This window comes from Puntigrus tetrazona, chromosome 21 (genome assembly GCF_018831695.1).
Source record: "Puntigrus tetrazona isolate hp1 chromosome 21, ASM1883169v1, whole genome shotgun sequence".
Lineage (NCBI taxonomy): Eukaryota > Metazoa > Chordata > Actinopteri > Cypriniformes > Cyprinidae > Puntigrus > Puntigrus tetrazona.
The window spans coordinates 12707576-12730301 of NC_056719.1; the positions used below are offsets into that span (position 1 = coordinate 12707576).

A 22726-nucleotide genomic window follows, 5' to 3' on the forward strand; every position below is an offset into this window, starting at 1 on the left:
AAATACTATATATATATTTGCTATTAAATGCAGAGTCAGTCTCTGTCATCAAATCAACGATAATCGCTAGAAATTAGGTGACTTATAAAAATGAAGACTTACATAATGAATTAGACTTTAATCTACAATATTTATCCATTTACTTAATTGTTTACTTATTTTACTTAGTCCCAGACACTGGCTCAGGAGCAATATGTAACTGTTTTTAATATACAACTAAATTTTAGTTTATTGTCTGATTTAAAAATAATTATTGATAAGTTTTGATATACATACACAGGTAACTGTACTGTAGATAAGTAGATTTTTTATTTATTTATTTATTTTTTTTGTTATATGTAGCACTAGGGTCCTGGAGAAACATTGTTTCATTTCACTGTGTACTGCATCAGCTACATATGGACGGAATGACAATAAAAGCTTCTAGAATCTTGAAGATTCATTCTGACATTTTATTTGTGTGACAGAAAAAGAAAGAAAGAAAGAAAGAAAGAAAGAAAGAAAGAAAGAAAGAAAGAAAATAGTAACAAAACAACTACACTGGTGCAGTAACAAAAATGACTGCACACTGGGACTTTTGTTTTTGTAATAACCTTGTGGAGTTCAAGCAGGCGGGGCCAAACTTACCAATCAGTTTTTTGAGAACCACTCAAATGAATTCCTGCAATGCACAATATCTTTTCTGCAGATGTTATCCTGTGTTGTAACTAAATATAACCTTTGTGGAAAGTAAACACTTCAGAAATAACAAAAATGGATAGTATTAACACAGTAACTCAGATAAATGAGGATTCAAAACAGGAGAAATGTGATGAGGATCAGTCAACCTCAAATTCAGAGGTTGTTTGTGGAGGCTGTCAGAAGAAACTCTGGAGTTTGTTACCAGTGAATTATAAAGAAGAAATTGTAGAACAAGTGAAACTGGCTGGACCAGTGGTAAGTGAAATTATAGAATTATTAAGGCTAGAGTTTTAATAGTGTTAAACTGTGATTATACGCAATCTATTGAGATGAGTTTTCTTTTACTGTTGACTGACAGTGACATATGTTTTTTTTTTTGTTTTTGTACAGTATGATGTTTAAAATCTTAAATGTAACTTTAAATCAAACATTGACAATAAATCAAACATTGAAAACATACTTAGTTTGAAATTGTGTATTTAATCTGTTTTGTTGTATTTAAGGTACAATTTATTATATTTATAATATTTTTTGTAATGATAATAACATATTTTTAGTAGTTTATTTTATTTGAAGAACATGACAACATTATCATGATAACCTTCCTGACTTATCTTAATTCCTTAGCTCATCCAATACGACGCAAAAACTTGATGATGTAACAGAAACTATGCACTCTCTTTTTTCTAGCACTTTAGATACAGTTGCTCCTTTGCACTTAAAAAAGATAAAAGAAAACAATCTGACTCCATGGTATAATGACAACACACGCACCCTAAAGAGAGCAGCCCGGAAAATGGAGCGCAGGTGGAGAAAAACCAAATTAGAAGTATTTCGTATTGCCTGGCGGGAGAGTATGCTGTCATACAGAAAAGCATTAAAAATAGCAAGATCTGATTATTTTTCATCCCTTTTAGAAGAAAACAAACACAACCCCCGGTATTTATTCAGTACAGTAACTAAATTAACAAAAAATAAAGCATCAACAGGTGCTAATATGCCCCAAGAGTATAGCTGCAATGAGTTCATGAATTTCTTTACTTCTAAGATTGATACCATCAGAGATAAAATTGTAACTATGCAGCCGTCAACTACAGTTTCACATCAGATAATGAGCTTTAGATCCCCTAAGGAAAAATTACACTCTTTCTCTATTATAGGAGAAGAAGACTTGTACAGACTTGTTAAATCATCTAAACCAGCAACATGTATGTTAGACCCTATTCCATCTGAACTATTAAAAGATCTGCTTCCAGAAGTCATAGATCCTATTTTGAACATTATTAATTCATCATTGTCATTAGGTTATGTTCCCAAAACCTTTAAACTGGTTGTAGTTAAACCTCTCATTAAGAAACCACATCTTGATCCCAAAGACTTAGTAAATTACAGACCAATCTCTAATCTCCCTTTTCTGTCAAAGATACTAGAAAAGGTAGTATCCTCACAACTGTATTCCTTTTTAGAAAAAAATGGTGTCTGTGAGGATTTCCAATCAGGTTTTAGACCGTACCATAGTACTGAGACTGCTCTCATTAGAGTTACTAATGACCTGCTTCTATCATCTGATCGTGGTTTTATCTCGTTATTAGTGCTATTAGATCTTAGCGCAGCATTCGATACTATCGATCACAACATTCTCTTGGATAGACTAGAAAACTATGTTGGCATTAGAGGAAGCGCCTTAGCATGGTTTAAATCATATCTATCTGACCGCTATCAGTTTGTGGCATTAAATGAGGAGGTATCATATCGATCAAAAGTGAAATATGGAGTTCCTCAAGGCTCAGTGCTAGGACCGTTACTTTTCAACCTTTTCAACATGTTACCTCTGGGAGATATTATCAGGAGTCATGGTGTTAGTTTTCACTGCTATGCTGATGATACTCAGCTCTATATTTCAGCGCAGCCTGGTGTTACACACCAAATTGAGAATCTAACAGAATGCATAGTCGATATAAAAGCTGGATGATGAGTAACTTCTTAATGTTAAATTCTGAAAAAACAGAGGTGCTAATAATTGGACCTAAAAACCCCACATATAATAACCTAGAACACAGCCTATCACTTGATGGCTGCTCTGTTAATTCTTCATCGTCAGTTAGGAACCTAGGTGTGCTGTTTGACTGCAATCTTTCCTTTGAAAATCATGTTTCTAGCATCTGTAAAACTGCGTTTTTCCATCTTAAAAATATATCTAAATTACGACCTATGCTTTCAACCTCTAATGCAGAAATATTAATTCATGCGTTTATGACCTCAAGGTTAGATTATTGCAATGCTTTATTGGGTGGTTGTTCTGCACGCTTAATAAACAAACTTCAGCTAGTCCAAAACGCAGCAGCCAGAGTCCTTACTAGAACTAGGAAGTATGATCATATTAGCCCGGTTCTGTCAACACTGCACTGGCTCCCTATCAAACATCGAATAGATTTTAAAATCTTATTAATTACCAATAAAGCCCTGAATGGTTTAGCTCCTCAATACTTGAGCGAGCTCTTATCACATTATAGTCCTGCACGTCCGCTGCATTCTCAAAACTCTGGCCATTTGATAATACCTAGAATATCAAAATCAACTGCGGGCGGCAGATCATTTTCCTATCTAGCACCTAAACTCTGGAACCATCTCCCTAACTCTGTTCGGGAAGCAGACACACTCTGCCAGTTTAAATCTAGATTAAAGACACATCTTTTTAACTTAGCCTACACATAACACACCAACACGCCTTTTATTATTCAAATCTGTTAAAGGATTTTTAGGCTGCATTACTTAGATTTGCTGGAACCGGGAACACTACTCCTAAAATACGATGTACTTGTGACATTGTAAAAAGAATGGCATCTACGCTAATATTAGTCCTGTCTCTTTCTCAATCTGTTTTCAGTTTGTATCCAGACTAGATGGTGGATCAGCACCCAGAGATTATGTTCATCAGAGACCAGAACACCTAGATGCGCCCCGTGGACCAATCACCAGATCCTGATGCACACGCACACACTAAGTCATTTACACTACCTGACACAGCTGCGTTTAAAATTGAACTGGAAGTTAAGTGCTGGGCGTCCGGTCAGAGGAGAACTGACCCCAACTGAGTCTGGTTTCTCCCAAGGTTTTTTTTTTCTCCATTCTGTATGCATGGGGTTTTGTTTCCTTGCCGCTGTCGCCTCTGGCTTGCTTGGTTGGGGACACTTAACTTCTAGTGACTGTCGTTGAATTGGCTACAGAGACCAGAGATATTGAAATCTTTCCTCTTTTCATGCAGTTTATATCTCAGCTGATGATTTTTCTGATCAACTTCATCAGCACTGTGTTCTGTGAACACTTGGGAAAAACTGAACTGGCTGGTGTGGCTCTGGCTTTTGCTGTGAGTTCACAAGAAAAACAAACAAACACTTAATTATAATGGCATTTATTAATATAAATAAATTTATAATAATAAATGTCCTTTTTGCTCAAAGGTTATTAATGTGACCGGCATCTCCGTCGGTTCTGGTCTGGCATCTGGATGCGATACACTCATCTCTCAGGTCTAAAACTGAAAGTTAATTTGAGAGTCATTTGTGCTCAGGTATCATTTGAATTGAATTATGTTCTCCAGACGTTTGGCAGTAATAATCTGAAGCGGGTGGGTGTGATACTGCAGAGAGGGATTCTCATCCTCCTGTTGGCCTGTTTCCCCTGCTGGGCGCTGCTCATCAACACCGAGCCCATCCTGCTAGCTGTCCGACAGAGTCCCAGTGTGGCCAGGTCTGATAAAATCAACACTTGCTAGATACACTTATATTTACTATTTATCCAAACTGACATTTATATGTATACATGTATGTGATATTTCAATTTCAGGTCATCTTTCAAAAATGTTTTAATAATTTTTAACTTTTTCAGCATTCTTCATTTTTAAAATTCAGCTCTGTCATCACAGTCCTAGACTCGGATTGTATCTATCCATATTACATTTTTAAATATATAAATAGAAAACAGTAATTTGAAATTCCAATAATATTTCACCGTATTACTGTATTCACTGTATTTTTCAAATAAATAAACACAGCCTAAGTGAGCATAAGAGATATCCCTCAAAGCTTTGTACTTTAGCAAAACTCGCCTGAATTTGCTCATAAAACAAATTATCATAATTTGTGCAACTATTTAATGTAGTGAGGGGCGAGGAGGATTAATCACATCCAAAATAAAAGTTTTATCTATATAATATCTGTGTATAATGCATATATATATATCTCATATATCAAATTATAAAGACACATACTATATATATATTATATATTATATATTTTGAAAATCTTTACATATTTATATTCAGATAATGCATTATATACATATATAAACATATTTTTCTTCAATATATAAACACGTGTGTGTGTGTATATATATATATATATATATATATATATATATATATATATACTGTATATACAGTGGGTACGTGTCATGATCTGGTCAAGGAAGCAAACATCGGATTAATTTAAAGGGGGGAGTGCTCTGCGGAAGGAGAGAGAAGTGGGTCAGTGAAAGGTTTTAACAGGGAAACGTGAAAGGATGAGGATATTCGGTATCGGTCGGGCAGGTGAAGTTAGTAGGTGACTTTGTTGATTTGGCGGACAATGGTGAAGGGACCAATAAACCGGGGACTCAGCTTCCGCCAGGGAAGCTGGAGATGCGTGTCCCTTGTAGACACCCACACTCAATCCCCAGGCTGGTAGACGGGAGTGTTGGATCTGCAGGTGTCTGCCTGGCGTTGGTGTCTCCGGGCTGCCTGCTGGAGATGGACATGAGCCGAGTCCCATACCCTCTCACTCTCCTGGAACCAGTAGTCTACTGCTGGTACTTCTGCTTGATCATCGGACCAGGGGAACAGAGGTGGCTGAAAACCTAGGACACATTGAAAGGGTGTTAAACCGGTTGTGCTTTGACGGAGGTAGTTTTGTGCATATTCTGCCCATGGTAGGTACTGGCTCCAACTCTCCTGGTGTTGGTGGCAGTAGGCCCGGTAGATATTTGAGGGCCGTTGGTTTGAGGGTGATAGCCGGAGGATAGACTTAAAGAGACCCCCAGAAGGCGGAAGAAGCTTTTCCAGACCCGGGAGGTGAATTGGGTTCCCCGGTCAGAGACTATGTCTTCGGGGAGACCGAAGTGTCGGAACACTTGGTGAAATAGAGCTTCTGCCGTTCCCATGGCCGTGGGTAGACTGCAGAGAGGAATTAATTTGCAGGATTTGGAAAAGTGGTCTACAACCACGAGGATGGTGGTATATCCATTGGATGGTGGGAGATCTGTAGCAAAGTCTATGCCTAAGTGAGACCAGGGTCGGTGTGGAATGGGTAGTAGTAGGAGATTTCCTTCTGGTAGATGATGGGGAGTTGAACTGATGGAGCAAACTGAACATCCCTTCACATATTGACCGACATCCCGGGCCATGCTGGGCCACCAGTAGCGATTTTGGAGGAGTGAGAGGGTTCGGTAGCGCAGTGTCATTCCACCCGCTGCGAATGGCCAACGTGCAGAAGCGAAGGATATATTCGTGAACTGGGAGCTCTGCCTGCCGGAGCTGCAGTAGTTCATTATGCACGGAGACCTTAGTGAGTGGTTGGCCGAATACCTCCTTGAAGTGCTCCAGAAAGCTCTCCAGCGAACTGAGCTGCGAGCTGTTAGCAGTCCAGAGGGATTCCGCCCAGAGTAGCGCTCTTCTGGTGAGTAGGGAAATAATAAAAGCTATTTTTCCCCGATCTGAGGGAAAGAGGTGTGGGTACATCTCCAAGTACAGGGAGCATTGTAAGAGAAAGCCTGCATCACGATGTAGTTTCTCCGGTCAAAGCAGCGGATCGAGTAATCGGGTTAGCTGGGTTGGAAGGAAGGTTAAGTGCTTCATGAAGGGCTTGCACCAACATTTGGAACAGGTCTGGTGTTGCCCCCTCTTGGGAATCCATTCCGACAATCCGCGTTTGTTGTATCTTTAAAGGCTGATCATCTGTCACAATCTGGTCAAGGAAGCAAATACCGGATGAATTTAAAGGAAACTTTCTTTTAATATAATCAACTCAGGCAGCGGCGCTCAGCCAGCACATCAAACATAAAGAGAGCATTCAAACATAATGCAAAGAAGGAAGTTAACAGTTCCCTTTCAGTCGGTCACTCCGAGTCACGTCGGATGACCGACGAATTGGGATCTCGCTTCGAGAGACCAATCTACTTCGAGTGTAACACATGACCACTGCAGAGAGGAATTAATTTGAAGAATTTGCGAGCATGTCAGTACAAGTCCTACCCTTCGGGCTCTCCCTGTCGCCACGCGTCTTCATGCAAGTCGCGGAAGCAGCCCTTGCTCCACTGAGAGAGTGAGGCGTTTGCATTCTCAACCAACTGGATGACTGGCTCAGTCCCGGGCTCAGTTGTGCGAACACAGGGATCTGGTGCTACAGCACCTCAGCCAGTTGGGGTTTCAGGTCAACCAGGAGAAGAGCAAACTCTGTCCAACGCAGAGGATCTCTTTTCTTGGGATGGAGCTGGATTGGATCGATCAGATGGCACACCTCACAGAGGAGCGTGCCAATTCGGTGTTGAACTGCTTGAATATGTTCAAGAGCAGGACGGCGGTCCCACTGAAATATTTTCAGAGGCTCCTGGGGCATATGGCAGCCGCGGTCACAGTGACAAAGTGGCACTCACCGGGTTCAAATAACACCGGCCTGCCGCCAAACCTTCACCCCGTGGTCAGACCTCTCATTCCTTCGGGCCGGAGTGCCCCTGGAGCAGGTCTCCAGGTATGCTGTGGTTTCACGGATGCCTCCACCACCGGCTGAGGGGCCACGTACAACGGGCATGCAATGTCAGGGGTTTGGACGGGCCCTCAACTGCAATGGCACATCAACTGCCTAAAGTTGCTGGCAGTACATCTCGCCCTAGGCAGTCTCAAGAACTGCCTTCAAGGCCAGCATGTACTAGTCCGCACAGACAACATACTGACCGTTGCGTACATCAACCAACAAGGTGGTCTACGCTCCCGTCGTATGTCGCAACTAGCCCACCACCTCCTCCTCCTATGGAGTCGGAAGTTCTGAGGTCGCTTCTCGCCATTCACATTCCAGGAGTGTGCAACCAGGCAGCCGACGGTAGACCTGTTTGCCTCTTCAGAGACTTCCCATTGCCCACTGGCACACAGCTGGCTGTGGGGCCTATGCAAGTATGTATTTCCCCAGTGAGCCTTCTTGCACAGACACTGTGCAAGGCCAGGGAGGACAAGGAGCAGGTCTTGCTAGTAGCACCCTACTGGTGAAGACTTGGTTCCCAGAACTTGTGCTCCTCACGACAGCCCCCTCCTGGCCGATCCTCTGAGGAAGGATCTTCTGACTCAGAGACGGGGCACCCCTTGGCACCCGCGTCCAGACCTCTGGAAACTCCATGTCTGGTCCCTGGATGGGATGCGGAGGCTCTAGGTGACCTACCTCAAGGGGTAGTCGACACCATTTCTTCGGCTAGAGTGCCGTCCACGAGACAGGCCTATGCCTTGAAGTAGAGCCTGTTCGTCGAGTGGTGTTCTTCTCAGGGTGAAGACCCCCGGAATTGCCCTATCAGTCGTGCTTATCTTTTGCAGCAAGGGTTGGAGCGAAGGCTGTCTCCTTCCACCCTTAAAGTCTACATGGCTGCAATCGCTGCAAATCATGACCCCATAGATGGGAGGTCTGTGGGTAAGCATGGCCGGATTATCAGGTTCCTGAGGCAAGCCAGGAGGTTGAATCCTCCACGGCTCCCAACAGTACCCTCTTGGGACCTGTCTGTAGTGCTGACAGCACTGCAGTAGGCTCCGTTGAACCCTTGCCAGCAGTTGTGCTAAAGTTCTTTTATCTATGAAGACATTGCTCCTGCTCGCATTGGCCTCCATCAAGAGGGTAGGGGACCTGCAGGCTTTTTCGGTCGACGATTTGTGCCTACAGTTTGGGCTCGCGGATTCCCAGGTAACCCAGGTACGTGCCCAAGGTTCCCACTACCCCCTTCAGAGACCAGGTGGTGAACCTTCAAGCGCTGCCTCTGGAGGAGGCAGACCCAGCCCTGACGTTGCTTGTCCCGTCCGAGCACTAAGATGCTACGTTGACCGGACACAAAGCTTCAGGACCTCAGTCCAGCTCTCGTTTGTCACAGAGGCCGGCAGAAGGGGAGTGCCGCCTCCAAGCAGAGGATGGCTCACTGGATAGTGGACGCCATTACCCTAGCCTACCAAGCACAGGGTATGCCCTGCCCCCCCCCTCAGGTTGCGGGCACACTCAGCAAGTGTTGCATCGTCCTGGGTGGTGGCTCGTGGCACCTCGCTGACAGATTGTAGAGCTGCGGGCTGGGCGACCCCCAACACGATTGCTAGATTCTATAGCCTACGTGTGGAACCGGTATCCTCCTGTGTTCTCACCTCAAACGGGTAGAAGCACTGAGAGGCCCGGGTTTCGGGTCGGCTTGTTAACCGCTCCAGAGCGTCCATACAGTAGACCCTGTCGAGCTCCTCCATTCCCCTCGGCAGCCAGATGTTGCGGAGCATCCGGCGCCAGGCCCTCTCGATGAATCCGTGAGAACCGGTGAGGGCTGGGAGCCATGTAAAGTACCCCAAGAGGACTTTATGTGTGTATTTCCACGGCATAGCCTTAGAGCCCGTGTTTCCCGGCAGACCTTCTGCCCGTCTAAGAGGGTTCAATCACCTCCAATTTTCCATATGCAAACTGAAATACTGTCCATATGCGTATTCGTTCCGAGACCTCCTACGGGAAGGCTGGACTTCCGCGACGTCCCTGTTCACTAGAACGTGGGACGTTTCCCAGTGTTCCAGTCTTACGAATGGGTAGTGTTACAAAAGTAGCTGGCTTCTTGTGGTTGAGCCCGGCCTACGCCCGATAGACTGAGGGGGCTTGTGGGCTCCCACAGGACACTGGAAGAGGCAGCGTCCATGGCGTTTTGGTAGGGATCCCAATTCGTCGGTCATCCGACGTGACTCGGAGTGACCGACTGAAAGGGAACGCCTCGGTTACGTATGTAACCTCGTTCCCTGAAGAAGGGAACGGAGACGTCACGTCCCGTCGCCACGGTGCTGCACCTCTGCTGAAGGGGCCGGGTCACTAGCTCGGCTCCTCAGCGAAAACCTGAATATGCGCTGCACCCGCTGCTTATTTATACACGCGCTGTGATCAGCGGCAGCTGGATGCGATTAGCGCATGCCAATCTTCAATTGGCTTGTTTAGATACACTCGAAGTAGATTGGTCTCTCGAAGCGAGATCCCAATTCGTCGGTCATCCGACGTGACGTCTCCGTTCCCTTCTTCAGGGAACGAGGGTTACATACGTAACCGAGACGTTCTTTCCTTAGTAGTAATAGTTATCTCAGGAGCGGGTTTCGTTCCAGCAGGCAGACAGGACGGGTAGTTGGGCAGATGGACAGAGAGAAGGATGACCAGAGTTCAAGGCGTGTGTCCTTATGATCAGCTGTGGAAGGACTGGTGTGAGTGTGTTTTGAAGGGTGGTTGGTGAATGGCTACAGGTGCGGGTAATAAATATTCGGGTGGATGGGATCGTGACCAGGTGGTGGCTTCGGCTGATGATGGAGGTGTAGATGGAAGTGATGGTGTGACAGTACGGAAAGTATTCAGACCCCTTTAAATTTTTCACTCTTTTTTTATATTGCAGCCATTTGCTAAAATCATTTAAGTACATTCATTTTTCCTCAATAAAGTACACACAGCACAGAAAAACATGGAATTGTTGACATTTTTGCAGATTTATTAAAAAAGAAAACCTGAAATATCACATGGTCCACAAGTATTCAGACCCTTTGCTCATTTAGTAGAATCTAATACATCAAAAGGGTGTAGTCTTTTTGGGAAAGATGCAACAAGTTTTTCACTTGTATTTGGGGATCCTCTGCTATTCCTCCTCTGCTATTCCTGCTATTCCTCTGCTATTCCTCCTTGCAGATCCTCTCCAGTTCTGTCAGGCTAGATGGTAAACGTTGGTGGACAGCCATTTTCAGGTCTCTCCAGAAACGCTCAATTGGTTTTAAGTCAGGGCTCTGGCTGGGCCATTCAAGAACAGTCACAAAGTTGTTGTGAAGCCAGTACTTTGTTATTTTAGCTGTGTGATTATGGTCATTGTCTTGTTGGAAGGTAAACTTTCGGCCCAGTCTGAGGTCCGGAGCACTCTGGAGAAAGTTTTGATCCAGGACATCCCTGTACTTGGCCGCACTTCATCTTTCCCTCGATTGCAACCAGTCGTTCTGTCCCTGCAGCTGAAAAACACCCCCACAGCATGATGCTGCCACCACCATGCTTCACTTTTGGGACTGTATTGGACAGGTGATGATCAGTGCCTGGTTTTCTCTGCACATACCGCTTAGAATTAAGGCCAAAAAGTCTCATCAGACCAGAGAATCTTATTTTTCACCATCTTGGAGTCCTTCAGGTGCAACTCCATGCAGGCTTTAATGTGTCTTGCTTCCGAGAGGCTTCTGTCAAGGCCACTCTGCCATAAAGCCCCGACTGGTGGAGGACTGCAGCAGTGGTTGACTTTTTAAAACTCTCATCTCTCGACTGCATGTCTGGAGCTCAGCCACAGTGATCTTCTTTACCTCTCTTACCAAGGCTCTTCTGCCTATTTGTTGCATTCTGTGGGGACATAATTACTACTTATAATAACTTAGTACTGTCTTTTTACGTGACAATTTTCATCCCGCCTCATGAACATGACCATGTCTGCATTCATGATTGGAGAAATGGCAAACAGTGCTCAAATCTTACGGTTGAATAGTAAGTAGCAGGTTCTGTTAATAAGAAAACATATTTTACTTACAGACTGACTGTCCGCGCAAAGTTGAAATTGCCACTTTATAACCTCAAATTGCCACAGCCAGCATACTCATAATTCATATGCATTTTACGTAAAATGTTTTTCTATAAAATATACAATTACTTACGTTTTACTGGCACTAAAATATGTATTTTCAGCATTTAAACATACAAAACAGACATACTGACTACACCTAAAAAATTATCCTTATGAATATTGAAAGTGCAGCATTAATTTTAGTATTTTGTTGTTTTTAGTTGTCATATCAATGACCTTGTTTGCAACTGCATTATTACACTGTTTACTTAATATGAAATGATAAATAATAGATTTCTGCTGCCAAAAATAGGTCTTTATAATGTTAAAGGAAACTTAATTTTAAACCCTTAAAATAAATAAAATTTCTGCTATAGTTTAACCTTTAAATGTCATTTAATGACTAACTTACTTGCCATTGCCCACAAAGGATATTTTCTCTGACATGCTGTGACTGACAATAGATCTATTGAACACCAAAAACGCAACATAATTACAAAATGAAACAATTTTATTCGTGCGAGGAACACTCAAATCCAATCTTTTATTCGGCGATTTTCATCCTTATTACGAGCAGCGAGACTAATGACCGTAAACGGTGAAGCCGACTCTCCAGTTATACATTCAAATGTTGCCGCTTTAAATGACAAGTTTTACAGCAGTATACTCAAACGCTCATTGGCTCTCGTCTGCATTCGTCACAGATTACGATTTGCAGTGTATTGGAGTGATGCGCTCTCATTTTCAGGAGTTCAGGGAGAGAAGATCGGCAATATAAACTGGATAATATTTTCAGCGATAAATAAATAAATAAATTCTGCTCTACACAAACCTGCTGTATTCCGCCAGAGAGGACTGTGGCTGTAAAACATCGTTACTTTTGGGTTACTTTTGGTTATGCTTTTGACATTTTTTGCAGTAAATAATCGATTTTAATTGCATTTGCATTTATCCGTCTGTAATGTTTTACTTATACTGTAAAGAGATAATTATGTTTAGGCTTAGAAGTAGGAGTGGGATTAGCAACTATAAAAGTATTTTTAAATGCTATGTTGTTACAAAAATTGTTGCTTTCCTGCATTTTTCGGTCAGTTGCGTTTTATACACTTTTATATTCAATATTAAATGGGTAGGTTTGGGGTTAGGTTAAGGGGTCTAAAAATCTAAATCTAAACATCTAAAAAAATGCATTGATACGAATGTCTTAATTATATGAAAGATACGTAAATATTTTACGGTTTATAACTAAAAATGCATAGCGTTTTGTACGTTTATCTTTGAAATACGTCTAAATTGTACGTTTTAGCATCAGTAAAAACTTGTAAGTGTAAAAAACGTACGTTTTATGCCTGTAAATGGACAAGTCATGACGTATACAGCATTTATTTGGTTTTGGAACTTTAGTCTTTGCAACTTTGTAATACTCAAAACAATAAGGAAAACTCATTAAATTGCATCATATGCCCCCTTAAAAAACTTAGAAAAAAGTAGAAAAGACACATCTCTAGGTTTTATTAGTAAAAAGTAAACAATATTTTCTATACAACACTGAACCAAAATTTATATAATGAAATATACACATTATTTTTATTTTTTTCAGAAAATTTATTCAGATTTTTTACAGTTTTTACAAAAATAAACAGTTAATTAATAACATTTGGTCATGTGATGGTGACATGGATCTACAGTTCTGAAATTTCTTTTACAGTGTGATTACTTCCCTCTTTCAACAGTCTGTCACAACTCTATGTGAAAATATTCATGCCTGCTCTGCCTGTAAGTGACACATTACTTTAAATGGATCTGTTTAAATATAATAACCTGTAAAATAAAACATAAAGATATACTATTCCAAATGCAATTTCTAAATGTAAGTAACAATGTGGAAGTGTGAAATGTGTGAATTTTTCCGTCCAGTTATGTTTTAATCACTGTCTTTGTTACCAACCTCAGGCTGCATTTGTCTATCAGCTGCAGGGAAGGTATCTTCAAAATCAGGTCAGGGCTCTGTTGCTGAAGATCTTTATTTGTTCTTTGTTTGCTTCCTTCTGCTTCTTTTTCTTGACCTGTCTGTTCATGTAGCGTAGTTCATGATGATACTGTGCTTTTCTTTGTTTGTTTAGGGTATTATTTGGCCTCAGGTTATCACAGGAGCAGCAGGAAATGTTCTCAATGCTTCAATAAATTACATCTTTCTTCATGTGCTTGATCTTGGTGTAGCGTAAGCAATTTGATTTTATCTTTTTTTAGGGACTGGCATTTCGGCTATTTACAAAGTCAAAATTATTTATTCGACTTTCTTATTAAATATCAGAGGATCTGCTGCTGCAAATACCATTTCCCAGTATTCCTTGGCTGTTTCTTTTTTTTATATTCGATGGAAGGGTCTGCATAAAAACACATGGGGTGGTGAGTATCTATCCATCTGTCCATCCATCCATCCTAGTATCTATGACTTGCAGTAAAAGAAGAATATGTAACATGTCCATAACAGGTGCGCTTTTTTTAAGGTATAATAAAAAGCCAATAAGCAATTAATTAATAGTGAGAATTTGGTCCCTAAAGTTTGGTCTCCATGTGTTACATCACTTTCTGTGTCACATTAGGCTGGTCTTGTGATTGTCTGCAAGAATGGGGTCCCTTCAATAGCTTGGCTCTTCCCAGCATGCTCATGATTTGTGTGAGGTGGTGGGCATATGAGATTGGTGGATTCCTGGCAGGTTTGTAAACTGTCTGTGTTTATATGCAATTACATTTTGTTTTGGATGACTACATTATAGCTGTTTATTGTAGGAATAATCAGTGAGGATGAGCTGGGAGCCCAGTCTGTTGTGTATCAGCTGGCTACTATTGCGTTTATGGTATGTTTTTTTTTAATGTGTTAAAAATGTCTTTGTCTTTTTTTCTCATATGCCCATGTTTTTGTTTGTTTTGAGAAAATTGTACACCTATAGTGGTTTCAGGTTTTTTTCAGACCTGACAGTACCATCTGCTGGTCAATGGGTCAAAATATTAGTATTACATTTATAAAAGATAACAAACTCTGAAACTGAACTGAACTGTGAAACTAAGTAGAAGCAATTTTGTTATTTAACATCCATTCCTTTTAGATGTTTAAAGTACTGTCTTCCATTAGCAATAATATCTTCTGCCTGTATGATAAAACACATGCATCAGTTGGTGACAGCAATAAATTGCATGTTGTGTAGTGACTTTTTGCAGACTGGACAGTTATTTTTTTAAAATGTAAACATTACATTGGACAATTTAAACATTATTTATTTATTTATTTATTTATTTATTTATTAATCAAATTCAAAAAGTGAAAAGAATAAAATATCAGTTTGGGAAATTGTTCATTGTAAGAAAGATGGTTGTGTGAGTTCAAACATCTGTAACAGCCACTACATCTTTTATTTATCTTATACTTTATTATCATATAAATTATTAGTACGAAGTGTGTCTAAAATGAGTGATTCTTTAAGTAAAAAAGTTTAAAAAGGAAAAAACACAATTGATGTGAAATGGTCACATCTCTGGACTCTTTTTGTTATTGTTTTTGTGTCATGTCATGTGCTCTGTGTGCCCTGCCTTTAGTTCATGTTAATTGTATTATTGTCTGCAGCCATGTCTCGTTAGTGTAGTTAATTTCCTCGTGTATTTAGTCCTGTGTGTTTTGAGTTCACGTTGTCTGATCGTCGATGTCCCTACCTGGTTTTTGTCCTGCCTGCCTGTTCTGCCTGCATTTATATTGTTTATTTTATCCCTACGTGGATTAAATCTCCTTATTTTCATTTACGCTAGTTGTGTGCACTCGTGCTTACCACACACGTGACAGAAATAAGGAGGCAGGAGGAGGAGGCAGACCCAGCCCTTACGTTGCTTTTTCCCGTCCGAGCACTAAGATGCTACGTTGACCGGACACAAAGCTTCAGGACCTCAGACCAGCTCTTTGTTTGTCACGGAGGCCGGCAGAAGGGGAATGCCGTCTCCAAGCAGAGGATGGCCCACTGGATAGTGGACGCCAGTGGACCCTGGCCTACCAAGCACAGCGTATGCCCTGCCCCCTCAGGTTACAAGCACACTCAACAAGAGGTGTTGCATCGTCCAGGGCGTTAGTTTGTGGCGCCTCGCTGATAGATGCGGTGCGGGCTGGGTAACCCCTAACACGTTCGCTAGATTCTATAGCCTACGTGTGGAACTGGTATCCTCCTGTGTTCTCACCTCAAATGGGTAGAAACATTGAGAGGCCCGGTTTCAGGTCGGCTTGTTAACCGCTCCAGAGCCTCCATAGAGTAGACCCTGTCAAGCTCCTCCATTCCCCTCGGCAGCCAGATGTTGTGGAGCATCTGGCATCAGGCCCTCTCAATGAATCCGTGAGAACCGTTGAGGGCTGGGAGCCATGTAAAGTACCCAAAGAGAACTTTATGTGTGTAGTTCCATGGCATAGTCTCAGAGCCCCATGTTTCCCCGGCAGTCCTTCTGCCCACCTATGAGGGTTCAATCACCTCCAATATTCCATATGCAAACTGAAATATTGTCCATATGCGTATTCGTTCCGAGACCTCCTACGGGAAGGCTGGACTTCCGCACGTCCCTGTTCACTAGAATGTGGGGCGTTCCCCAGTGTTCCAGTCTTACGATTGGGTAGTGTTGACAAGAGTAGCTGGCTTCTTGTGGTTGAGCCCCGGCCTACGCCGATAGACTGAGGGGGCTTGTGGGCTCCCACAGGACACTGGAAGAGGTAGCGTCCATGGCGTTTTGGTAGGGATTCCAATTTGTCTGTCATCCGACTTGACTCGGGGTGACTGACTGAAAGGGAACGTCTCGGTTTCATATGTAACCCTTGTTCCCTGAAGAAGGGAATGGAGACGCCATGTCCCGTTGCCACGGAGCTGTACCTCCACTGAAGGGGTCAGGTCACTAGTTCGGCTCCTCAGCGAAAAACCTGAATATGCGCTGCACCCGCTGCTTATTTATACTCGCGCTGTAATCAGTGGCAGCTGGATGCAATTAGCGCATGCCAATCTTCAACTGGATCATTTAGATACACTCAAAGTAGATTGGTCTCTCAAAGCGAGATCCCAATTCGTCAGTCATCCAACTCCGTTGCCTTCTTCAGGGAATGAGGGTTACATACGTAACAGAGACGTTCTGTTTCTAAACATTTGTGATATGTAAAATTTTTGTGACTAATATTTTTGTTATTCCCACTTTTCAGTTTCCGATGGGATTTGTAGTAGCAGCCACCGTGAGGGTGGGAAATGCACTTGGAGCTGCAAACCCAGAACAAGCCAAACTGTCTGCCAAAGTATCTTTAATCTGTGGACGTATGTAAACTAAAAACATTTATGCAGCATGATTACTTTTTCAAAAGAGAATTAGAAAGCAATCATGGCCCTTGTCAGTGGAAATTAATATGTCTGGTTCATTCCCAATTTGATAGCCTATAAAAAGTTGCCTCAATACCAACATGTCACACAAGAAATATTTCAGAATGGGTAAAAGCAAAGAGCTCTCTTAAAAGAATAGTTCACTCAAAAATGGAAATTCTTTCATCATTTACGTACTGTCAAGTATGACATCAGTTTCTTTCTTCTGCCAAACACAAAGGAAGATATTTAAAAAAAAATGGCTATACATTCCCTATATCCAGAGGTTTATGCCATAATTTAAAGGAACTGATTTATAATAGATATAGAACATTGTTTAAAAATGCAGAAGGCTTGGGAAAATAGAAAGGTAAATAATCTCTTAGATGTAGGCTTACATTTACTGGCATAGTTTTATATGAGTCCTGTTATATTCACAAACCGTATTCAAGTTGGAAATTGACCATTCCTCACATGTCCAGAAGCCAGTGCACATTAGTTAAACTTTGGGCCACTGTCCTGCACAGTGTAGCTCCAAAACACCTGCCTGGAAGTTTCTAGTGACACTGAAGTCCTTGATTAGCTATAGTTCAGGTCTGTTTATTAATTAGGGTTTTAGCTAAAAGGCTCTGGTTTCTCTGTAATTGTTTTCTAGTACTTGCTTCTTGTATAGTCGCAACCTTTATTGGAAGTACCAGTGATATTATCGGATACGTCTTTACCACAGAAGAGTAAGTAAAAAAAAAAATAATAATCTAGTGTACTGATTTTAATGTCATAACATTTTACATGTACATTCTCTCTCTCTCTCTCTCTCTCTCTCTCTCTCTCTCTCTCTCTCTCTCTCTATCTCAAAGGGATATAGTGCTCAGGGTATCAAAGGTCATGGTCATGTACAGCTTCTTTCATATATTTGATGCCATTACGGTAGGCTGTTTTTGTTGTTGAATAAATTCTAATCTGTTCGTATCTTTATTCTTAACAGAGAGAATTAGATTTTTTAAAAAAATCCCATTTTCAAAAGCTTGTCTGCCTTTCATAAACGACTTTTCTCTATGTTGCAAAAGAAGTAAATAAATGAAAAAAGTAAATATTTCTTTGAGTAACTGTGAGTAAATTTGAAACTAATTTTAGTATCGTATTTCATATTCTTCAATCTTACCCAAAATGTTTTTTTTTAAATAATCCAAAATAAAATTTGTGGGATTTGTTTTATAACAGAACAAATTAAAGAGCATAAAATGTGACATTTCATTTTTTTGTCTTTTTTTTTTATTCTTTTTTTTTTTTGTCTTTTTGAGATTTTCATGTAAGATGTAAATGTCCAATATCATCCTGTTGATAATACTTTGGTTTGTTTTTTTCTGTCTGTAGGGCATTACAGGTGGTATTGTCAGGGGTGCTGGAAAGCAGCTGCTTGGTGCTCTTTGTAACATTGTCGGATATTATTTTGTGGGGTTTCCGGTTGGAGTGTCTCTGATGTTTACTCTCAGCTTGGGCATAATTGGTAAATGACTTGAAAGTGCTGATTTAAAAGATTAATATCAAATGCCACACTGAACACTTCCTTGATTTCCTTTTGTTCTCTCTTACTAGGTTTGTGGACTGGATTTTTTGTGTGTGCCTTCACACAATCTTTGTTCTATGTCACCTTTATTTGTAAACTGGACTGGAAAAAAGTCACTCAAGAGGTGGCTTGTTTTTCTTTATCTATATGGTTAATTTTAATATGATGATTTAATTATTTTCAGGCCTTGACCAGAGCAGGTGTACAAGCCACTCAAACTAAAGATGAATCTTATGCTATGGAAAATAAGGGCTGCACAGAAGGTAACTTGTCTGTGTGTACATCATTAAAGTCATTATGCATAATGTTTTTTTTTATTATGAACTTCCCCTATGTTGACTGATTATTCTACAGAAGTAATACAGGAGTCCCAGCACAATGAAGAAGGCCAAACAAATGAAAACATGGACCTCGAAGGGTTTGGTGAAAGAGAAGGAGGAATAACAGTTGCGGGCAAAAAGGTCACAGTTGGTGCTGTCTTGACGATGAAACAGCTGGTTGTTCGTCGAGGCCTTGCGTTCTTCTTCATGCTACTTATATTAGCTGGAGGGATTGTGCTAAATGAGGTGCTTATTAGACTTCTCACTTGAGTATAATTAGCGTTACTTCATTATTTTATTATAGCATGTTGCTATATAGTCCTTAAATTACGACAATAAGAAAATTGCTTCTAAACTTAGCAATTATAGTGCTTTATGCTACGCTTACTAAAACAAGTTACAAGGCAAATGTCCACCAACTAGTTTTATTTACTCACCAAAGTCAAATTTTGCACACATTCTGTACTTACCAAGAGTGAATTTTGTTTCTTGATTATATGTTTGTGACTTTCTTTAAGATATTTGTAAGAGCAGTGGTTCCCAACCAAGTTCCTGGACCAACACTGGACATTTTGCATCTCTTGTCTGACACACCCTTTTCAGCTCTTGGAAACTACTGATGAGCTGATATGCTGAATTAGGTGTGTTTGATTAAGGAGACATGGAAAACATGCAGTGTTGTAGAGCAGGAGCCTTGTTAGGAATCACTGTGTTAGAGAATAATTCATGATGGTTAATTAATGTTCCTTAGGGTTGTTTGCAAATGTCGACTATTGCCTCAGTGAGTGCACATTAAAGATAATTTAGGTAAAAATTACAGAGTTGAGTAAATGCTTGTTTGTTCAGTTTTTTCTTGTTAGTATATTTAAAGGGACAGTTCACCTAGAAACGAAAAATCTTTCATCATTTAATCACCCTCCAATTGTTCCAAACCTGTATGGTTTTTTTTTTTGTGTATTGTTGAACACAAAAAATATATATATTCTGAGGAATGTTGGTAAACAAACAGTTTACAGTAGCCACTGACATTTGTAGTATATTTGTCCATTTTTTTAAGAATATCTTTTGTGTTCAGCAGAAAAAGACAAACACAGGTTTCACATACAGAACAATTCAGCTTGAGTAAAGTATTAAACTGAAGCTACATTATACACATTAAAACCGCTAAAAATAGTATAGATGTGAATTTACAGCTTAAAAAATATTTGACTTATATTAAGGAGTAAAATCTTTTTCCAATTTTTCTTCACCTGACTTTTTAGCTTTGTTTTATAACTGATGGTATCCCTTTAGAGTCACTATCTGAAAAGAAATTAAAAGGTCATATTGTTTCAAAAAAACTTTACAAATCTTTATGAATTTTTTTCTTGTGCTGCTATATTAGATGTGTGACTCAAGCAAGAAGCTGTCTAAAATGTGGTTGTTGTTTGGATCACATATTTCAAACAGGCATTCAATAATGTACCCAAATGTCTGACTTCCACAAAAACCTATTCTTCATCACTGCCTTCGCACTCGTTGCTTCTATCCTCCTAACAAACTGGGTCCTCACCCAATATGTTTTATACAGCCTGATTTCCTAATGCACTATCATCAGTAATTTCTGAAATAAGTAGCAGTTCTAAGTAGTACTTGTACAGATTTGTCTTTCCATCTTACAATACTGAATCCAAACACATGCATAATAGCTATTATAATGCTCACTAATGCTGGTCAATAATTCCAGCTACACAAAATAAGCATCCCATAAGAGGACTTTGTAGTTATGCATGAGTGTTGGGTAAGTTACTTTTAAAAAGTATTTAAATAAAATTAATTACATTGTCAATATTATATTTAAATAACGCTACTAATTACTCTGTCTGAAAAGTAATTTAGTTACTCAGTAATTATTAAAATTTCAACATAAATTTTTCTAAATTCCGGCTTATTCCTAATAGCCGTTTTTAAATATCCATTCTTTAGTGATCTTGCGTCCTTCTTATTTACGTCATCATTACCCATCAAAGAATGCAAGTACAGAGGATGCATGCAAATGCCCTGTTGTGTTCTTGATATCAAGGATGCATTGAGAGGATAGACATATAAATACCTAGACGCCTCATTGGCCACTTTGAGCAGTTGCTGTGATACGCCAAGTTTATGTGGGCAAGACTGCTTTTAAAACAAATTAAGATTAAGACTTAAGATTAACTCTGCCTTTAGTTATTTAGTCAGGGTTGGAAATTTTTTTATTTTTGTAGTAAATTGTAAAAGCTTACACTCCTGTTGATTTGGTTGATATTTTTGTTAACAATTCTAATATTAATGTAGTATAACCGTAATATACACATTTGTCATTTATACACATCCAATAAAATTGCTTTATTCATTGCTTTCTCTGTCTTCAACCCCAACATTTTAGCTTTTCTTGCCTTGGTCAGAACACAGCTGATTCCCTTTGAAATACTGGGGAAATAATAACACATCTTTAAGTACTTACAATTTACCATCATTGAGAAAATTGTATAACATCAGTCGATACAAATCAAAAGTGACAGCCTGCATCCTATTTAGATAGCACTGTAGATATCAACTCCACAACAAGCATTAGCAAATGTAACAGATAATCTTTTATGGATCCAGTACACGTACAGAGATAAACTATTATACAATGATAAAGTGCACAGTAAAATAGTAAAAGTGATATGTGATATTAAAAAATATATGCAATACAAGCTGTAGTAAAGTAAATAATATAATAAAATTGCAAGTACAACAGTAGAATAATATAATAGATTTATAATAGCAACAATTATATGTATAATACTATATAAATGAATAACAATAGATGATAGCAAATAGAATATGAAATACCAAAGGTGGAATAATACAGAATAAATAATGAAGAATAAATGAATAGTAGATTATAAAGTAAATTAAATAATAGTGAAAACTACAGTTTTATAATAGTATTTGTGTAATAATTCGTAAACAAATTAAGACACAACTAATAACACCATACACAGTATTAATAGACAGAACGTCTCTGGGATAATGATGGAATCAGTGGAGTGGTATTTCTGGTTTTTATTCCTACTTGCAGAATATGATTTGCTCTGTCAAAATTGGAAACTATGTTTCTACTTGCTACTACTACTTTCTTACCACAAGGATCTATCCTTAGTCCAGTTCAGTTTTTTTTATATATATGCTGGTTAATTTTAAGGCAATAAAATACTGATTATCATTTGTACGCCGATGATTTGCAAATTTATTTTCCTTTAGAGCTTAATAGTTGTATATATTTTATTTGGTAATAATTATTTTACAAGAATATGGCAAGAGGAACTTGGGAGTAATTGATTTTGAAATCCATCTTGACCGACAAGTAAATAGTGTGAAAACATCTCTCTCAGTTAAGGAAAATGTCCAAATTGAAAACTATTCTCTCAAAACAAAGATTTAGAGTCTATTATTCATGCTTTTATTTCAACACGTTTGGATTATAATAATGCCTTTCACTGAGGAATAAGTGAATCTCTGGTTCCCTGTCTGTCAGTCACTACAAGTTATGTTGTGATGACAGACTAGGGTCTTGCTTGGAGCCCTTATTAGCTCTACAAAGTGAAAACTCCAATGAAATTTGACAAGTAGTTAACTATTCCTGAACCCCTCCCTGTCACGCAGGTATAAATAGGCTACAGGTGTAATCACTCATCAGATTTTGCTTCAGAGACAGTCTGCATGACTACCAGCCTTGAAGTGCTACAAACAGAGTAGAAGCTGAAAACAGAAGCTGTTCTGGGTGGTGTTGATGACACAATCAGTGCTATTCCTGAGTTTAATAATTCAACTGTGTCTCTCACCAAAAGAGCAATTTCTGTGTGCAGTCATTTCATGTCTTCCCAAGATGCCGTTTCGACTGTGCCCTC

The 22726-nt window shown here is 39.8% G+C and overlaps 1 protein-coding gene across 1 annotated transcript; it reads left to right on the forward strand.

The window, feature by feature from the left end:
* Positions 1-395: 395 nt before the first annotated feature.
* On the forward strand, positions 396-19629 carry LOC122326457 (multidrug and toxin extrusion protein 1-like). Its single transcript, XM_043221345.1, has 17 exons — positions 396-936; positions 3947-4048; positions 4143-4211; positions 4283-4431; positions 13287-13329; positions 13507-13551; positions 13677-13774; positions 13868-13962; positions 14160-14273; positions 14347-14414; positions 16775-16883; positions 17581-17656; positions 17783-17852; positions 18300-18432; positions 18522-18616; positions 18677-18755; positions 18847-19629. The coding sequence occupies exons 1-17, from the start codon at positions 754-756 to the stop codon at positions 19080-19082; spliced, it is 1764 nt and encodes a 587-aa protein (XP_043077280.1). The 5' UTR covers positions 396-753; the 3' UTR covers positions 19083-19629.
* The last annotated feature ends 3097 nt before the right edge of the window (positions 19630-22726 follow it).

Bases quoted from the DNA above. Each gene is read 5' to 3' on its own strand.
- LOC122326457 (XM_043221345.1), top strand. From the start codon at position 754: ATGGATAGTATTAACACAGTAACTCAGATAAATGAGGATTCAAAACAG. The intron at 4,212-4,282 runs GTCTAAAACTGA...TATGTTCTCCAG, and splicing joins GCGATACACTCATCTCTCAG to ACGTTTGGCAGTAATAATCT. The intron at 13,330-13,506 runs GTAAGTGACACA...TACCAACCTCAG, and splicing joins TATTCATGCCTGCTCTGCCT to GCTGCATTTGTCTATCAGCT.